We start from the raw sequence: 5712 nt of genomic DNA, 5'->3' as shown, positions 1-5712 counted from the left end.
TGTCCAGCCCTGGCACAGCTGCCCAGGGCAGGGGTGGAATCCCCATCCCTGGAGGGATATAAAAGCCCCGTGAACGTGGCACTTGGGGACATGGTCAGTGGTGGCCCATGTCCTGATGGGTTTCCATGCAAATCATTTCTCATGCACAGTCCATTTTTTTCAGGCCTTTCTGGAAATGGATCAGAGGCTTTGGGGGTCTTTGGATGTCTTGATCCCCCTTTACAGTCCATACCCACTCCTTGGCCTCATTCCTGCTGTGCTTATCTCCAGGAACTACAACAAGGATGTTTGTCCCAGAAAAGTGCTGCCCTGTCTCTGCAAGGCCCCTTCTGCAGCCAGATCTTGTTCTTTCTCACAGTGTGTTTAATCAACAGTCTTTGGTTGGCTCCATGTCCATCCAGCTATGGGTGTTTGGGACACACACATTCCCTGATCTTCTGGGAATTGGGAGCTCCAAGGGTCTCACTTTGCACTGCTGTTTATAGAGTCACAGGACAGTGGGCTTTAGTCATGGTAATTTTCTATCCTGGCCACAATTCCAGTCAGTAACTTTCTTTGAAGGCTCAATAACAAAAATCTTACTCCACTTGGGTTGTTGTTCAGGCAAGAAAAATGAGTTTCCAGGGCTATTCATTAAAAACATTTCCTGGGGTCAGACAGTATTTCTGATAAGCTCAATGGGGGAGGTTTAGGTTGGATTTTAGGGAAAGGTTCTTCACCCAGAGGGTGGTTTAGCACTGGAATAGGGAGTACCAAGGTGTGACTGCCCCCTCTGTCAGGGAGCTCAGACCTCCCACTTCAGACATCCGAGTGAGAAGGTGAATCTAAGACATTGCAACGGAGATTTTTTAATGTAGATTTTAAAAAATATAATTGGAAAAAAAGTCTTTCTGTTTTCCTGGAGATTTTGTTTTAGTGGACACTGGTACTTGTTCCCCCACTCAGTATTAATGATGTGGCTGTGGGCTGGGAGGGACATTCCCAAGGGGATTCCTGAGTTAAAAGACTCCGAAATCTCTGTGTTTCAGAGGAGAACACGAAGAGGGACCCTCCAGCAGATTGCTTTGAGAGCACCACCTGTGACTCAGAGGCACCAGGAAGGCCAGGAGAGAGGTTTCCCAAGGATCCCAGCCCTGGAGTGACATGGGACAGTCAGTGGAATTCAGAAATGATGGAAACAAACAGCACTGGGAACGGGAACGGGTACGACCGAGGGTTTGGTGAGCACTTGGATTTCTTCAGTGCTCAGGAAAAGAGGCCGTGTGTGTCCAAGTGTGAGAGAAACTCCCCGCAGCAGGACCAGCCCCAGGCTCCACAGGGACAAGGGGAGATGTTTCCAGGCCCCACGTGTGAGAGGGTGTTCCCTCTGCTGCACCCCCAGCTGGGAGAGAAGGGAATGGGGCCGGGAGCTGCCCCTGCCCCCTGCCAGGGGGGACAGCCCCCCGCGGGCACGGCCAGGCTCTGGGACCGGGACCTGGGCGGGGAGGAACCTGCTGAAAACGAGGAGAACTTCCCCATGGACACCTCTGGAGCCTGCTGGGATCCCCCCCCAGCCCGGGGCAGCCCTGCCCACCAGCAGCAGAGCCAGGGCCGGGGCAAGTCCTACATTTGCAGCGACTGTGGGAAAAGCTTCGTTTGCCACTCGTGGCTCGTCAGACACCAGACAACCCACACGGGAGAGAGGCCTTACAAGTGCTCCGAGTGTGACAAAACCTACAGGAGGAAGGATTACCTCCTCAACCACCAGAGGAGGCACACGGGGGAGGGGCTTTTCCAGTGTCCCCTCTGCAGGAAAAGGTTTGTGCTCAGGAGGAGCCTGGTGAAGCATCAGGAAAGCCACGTGCAGGAGGCACACCTGCCACTGGCCAGCTGGCCCTGCACGGACATCAGGGGCTCCGTGATGCATTCCATATAAAACACCCCTGCCAGCCCCCTGGGGCAGGGCAGGACCCCCAGCTCTGCCCTGGAGCGTGGTGGGAGGAGGAGGCTGTGGAACAGCCCCTCCCAGGCCAAGGGAGGTGGCTGGGGGTTATTTCCCACCGGTGCCTGTAGGTCTGGGGAGGTGTGGGGGCTCAGAGGTGCTGCTGGCTGTGAATCCGTGTGGGAGAGAAACCACGTGGACACGGAATTTGGGATGTGTGTTACAAAGAAGAGCTATCTAACAGAGAGAAAATGTCTGAAATGTTATCCCACAGCTGCTGGGAGTAGTCAGAAGGGCACAGAGCCTGGGAGGCAGCTAATTCCTGCTGATAAATCCCAGAGCTCCTGGGTGTCTCTGTTGCTGAACCCTGGGATAAGGATTCCTGAAGGTGGGATCCTTACCAGGATTTGCAAAACCACTGGGGAACCTGGAACATGGTTTGAATTTTGCATAGCCTTAAAAGTTGTGTTGCATTTATTTTCCCACGTTGTCTTCTGTGTTTGTTCGATTTTCTGAGTCCCGTGAAAGCAGAAACATGGAGGTGCTGCAGAAACCTGGGAAACGAGGAGTTAACGTGCTGCTGTGTCCCAGACACCCTTAGCAAGTGGAATAGGACCTGCTGGAGAGGGCCACGTGGAGGTAGGGCAGTGTTGCTCCTCCAGCCTCTTCCTTTGGGTCTGGCACATCCCACTCCAAAGCAGAAGGGAGCTCCCAGGATGCCCACGGTTAAAAGGAATGACAGATGTCAGAGGGATCCAAAAAAACTTGCCAAGTTTTATTAGCAAATTCCATGCTCAGCATGGGAATTGGTATTTTTCCCCTTACCTTCTAATAGAGGAAAAGAAAAAAGGGAAGAGGGAGAGGGAGATCAGGGAGGAGAGGGAAGGAGATCACCAGTCCTGGCTCCAGCATCAATCTGCCTGACACCATGTCCAGGATCCTGGGGGTGCCCCCAAACCCTGTGTCATCCTTTTTTATAGCCAAGTTTTCCCCACCCTGGGGCTTGTTTTCCCACTTCTCATGGAAATGAGTGAGCCTGCACAGTCCATTTCCCTGGATCCTCCTGGAAATAGGTCTTGGAGGCTTTGAGGGTCTTGATCCCACCCAAACTGATCCACCTTTGGTTGACACTCTGTGCCTGCTCCTTGACCCCACTCCTGTGCCTGCACTGTTCCATGTTATCTCCAGGAGCCAGAATAAGGGTGTTTGTCCCAGAGAAGTGCTGCCCCACCTCTGTGTGTCCCCCTTTTCCAGGCACATCCCGTCCCTCCGTGCACGGAGTGTTCTCACCCCCCAGTCCTTGGCTGGCTTGGGGCTATCGGTGTTTGAGACACACACACTGGCCCCTTATCTCCTGGCCTTCCACAGAATCCAAGCTGATAAACTTAGGCCTGAAAAATGACCAGCTTGGGACTCTCACTTGCTGCAGCAGAGTGCAGGGAAAGAGAATTGTTGGAGAATTCAGACAGGAAAAACATTTAGTAGAGAGAAACGAGAGCTGAGAGGAAACAGAAGGGAGGAAAACATGATTTGTTACTGTCTGTGAAAACTGAGCAGCTGCAGAAATGGTCACAGGGAAAGGAGAAAAAAAAAACCCAGAGTTGGGAAAAAAAGGTAGAGATGATGCTGAAGAAATGTCAGAGAGGCCAAAAATATCAGAGGGTCCCCCTCTGCAGCCACACCCCGTTCCAGTTTGTCCCTCCTTAGCCCCTCCTTAGCCGTGTTTGGGACACAGCAGCACATTAACTCCCTGGTGCCTGGGCTGCTGCACCCCAGTCACTGCCCAGCAGTTCTGGGACCTGCAGCTCCAAGTGGGGCCAAATCATCTGGAACTCCAGAAAGTCCCTTCCTGCCACAGCAGGAATTTGCTGTTGTGCTACATGGATGGTTCTTGAATCAGGGAGTGCAGGTGCTGCTGGAGTCAGTGCATTGGAGCCTCTGGAATTCTTTTAGGTTTAAGGTTGGCTGATTCCTGCTTCTGGCCCATAAATTAACCTGAGCAGTTTGGCACCCGGAGCGTTTGCTCCAGGGATTTTAACCCTTTGCCCTCCAGGTCCTACACCAGCATCCCGCTGTTAATACTGGATGTTGTGCTTCCATGTCTATTAGAAATTTTGTTAATTGTTGACGAGAACCAGCTGGAATCTGAATGCCCAAGCCATGGATAAGACTCCACTTGCTGGATTTCAGTCTCTCCTGGCTTGTGGCTGTTAAGGAAACTTCCCTGTCTCATCATCCAGGAGCCACTCTGGAAGTCATATTCCCACCACCTGAGCTGGGACAAACTCCAGGGACAAGATCCATGGATCCTGCTTGACTCCACACCCCTCTCACACAGTCCAAGCCGGTTTTCCATAGTGGAGTGGATCTGGGACACCTAGATCTTTAAAATAATTCCTTGAAATCACTTAATCATGATGCAACAACAGAGTAACAGCTGGAGCTGGTGCCTCCGGGGAGGGACCCCAAACAAAGGACCCCCCCCCAGGTTTTTATCCCCTCACAGTCTAGGATGACAATCTGGGATGATCAGCTCCTGCTGTGTCCCAGAATGTCCCTCATTGTGCCCTTTGTTATGGAAAGGCCGGCAGTTCCCGGGCTCTTGATTGTTCTCGGCAGTGCCCGGGATGCTCTTGCAAATCAACCTCAACCGCCAGGGTCGGATCGAATGGGATCGGTTTTCGTGTTCTCCACCCCGAGCTCCGGGAGATTCGGGGAGAATCATCATCTTTCCCCGGTTTCCACCCCGTTCTTCAGGGAACACGGTTAGTTCTCTAATCTGCGCAGCTGTAGCAGCCTGGGCTCCAAGGAGTTAAGGCGCTGCCGAGTCCCAAACGCTGATAAGGAGCAGGGTAGAACAGGATGTGGCTGGGAAGGGGGGCACGGGAGATAGGGCAGCGCTGTTCCCGAGGCCAACCTCCTCCTCCGGGCCCAGAGACACAGCAGAGCCCGCACAAGGGCGGCGTAGGAGCCATCGGGGAGCTCGGCACAGGGGGATCAGGACCACCGAAGCCCCTCCGACCCTTTTCCAGAAGGGTCCGGGAGGAGGGATCGCTCACACTGCCTGATTTGCATGGGAAGTGGGGAAACCTGATCCTGGGGCGGGGAAAACTTACCCGTAAAAAGGTGCCCCCACAGCGCCCAGGTGGCTCCGCCGGGACCGTGGACACCTTGGACGCAGGGATCGACGGTGGAACCGGGACTGGTGATCTTCCCTGACCTCTCCCTCTCCCCTCCTTTCTTTTACTCTTTTGTTTCTCTTAGTACTAAAAGATACGGGACTAACTCATCCCAATTTCTGACCCTGTGTGTGATTTACTAATCAAACCTCGTGAGCTCTTTTGGGACCCTCTGGCGTTTGTCGTTGTTGCTTTTGGAACCCCGAGTATCTATCTGCACACCCTGGGGGCTCCCCTCCTCTTCGGAGAGGGATTTGACAGCTGCACCTTAAACATCCTCCTTCAGAGACTGGTTTTGCTCCTGTTCAGGGTCTCTTAGGGGATTGAGTCTTTTGCAAGCACACGATTTATTCCTTATAATAATAAGAGTCTGGATTTGTCACCTTGGCGGTGAATAACAGAGGAGCAGCAGCGGCTGAGTCGGGGCAGAGCCCGTCTGGGGTCAGGACTTCTTCCCTTTTCCTTTAAGGAAACTTCCTTAAAGGGCCTTTTTTTACGTGCTTGTTTCTGGTTAAGTTTTACCAGGATGGGGTTTTTGTTGTTGTTGTTGGCTGGAAATTTCAGAGGGGTTTAATTAAAATTGTTAAATGCCACGAGTGGTTCCACGGCGGG

General features: G+C 52.9%; 2 protein-coding genes across 2 annotated transcripts in view; both read left to right on the top strand.

Annotated features, from left to right (window-relative positions):
• LOC108641738 (zinc finger protein 572-like) overlaps window positions 1-1917 on the top strand; it is a 4410-nt gene extending 2493 nt beyond the window's left edge. The window contains exon 4 of the mRNA XM_029964686.1: window positions 1029-1917. Coding sequence (XP_029820546.1) covers window positions 1029-1915 — 887 coding nt within the window. The 3' untranslated portion in view covers window positions 1916-1917. The remainder of the gene's footprint in view (window positions 1-1028) is intronic.
• A 2796-nt stretch (window positions 1918-4713) lies between these two features.
• LOC103756388 (zinc finger protein 19-like) overlaps window positions 4714-5712 on the top strand; it is a 5984-nt gene continuing 4985 nt past the window's right edge. Inside the window, exon 1 of the mRNA XM_029964668.1 lies at window positions 4714-5126. The gene's annotated coding sequence lies outside the window, so the exon portion shown is untranslated. The remainder of the gene's footprint in view (window positions 5127-5712) is intronic.

The sequence above is a fragment of the Manacus vitellinus genome, unplaced genomic scaffold (genome assembly GCF_001715985.3).
Source record: "Manacus vitellinus isolate BGI_N305 unplaced genomic scaffold, ASM171598v3 scaffold_78_pilon, whole genome shotgun sequence".
Classification (NCBI taxonomy): domain Eukaryota; kingdom Metazoa; phylum Chordata; class Aves; order Passeriformes; family Pipridae; genus Manacus; species Manacus vitellinus.
The sequence above is the reverse complement of the archived record's forward strand: the minus strand, read 5'-3'. Positions and strand labels throughout refer to the sequence as shown.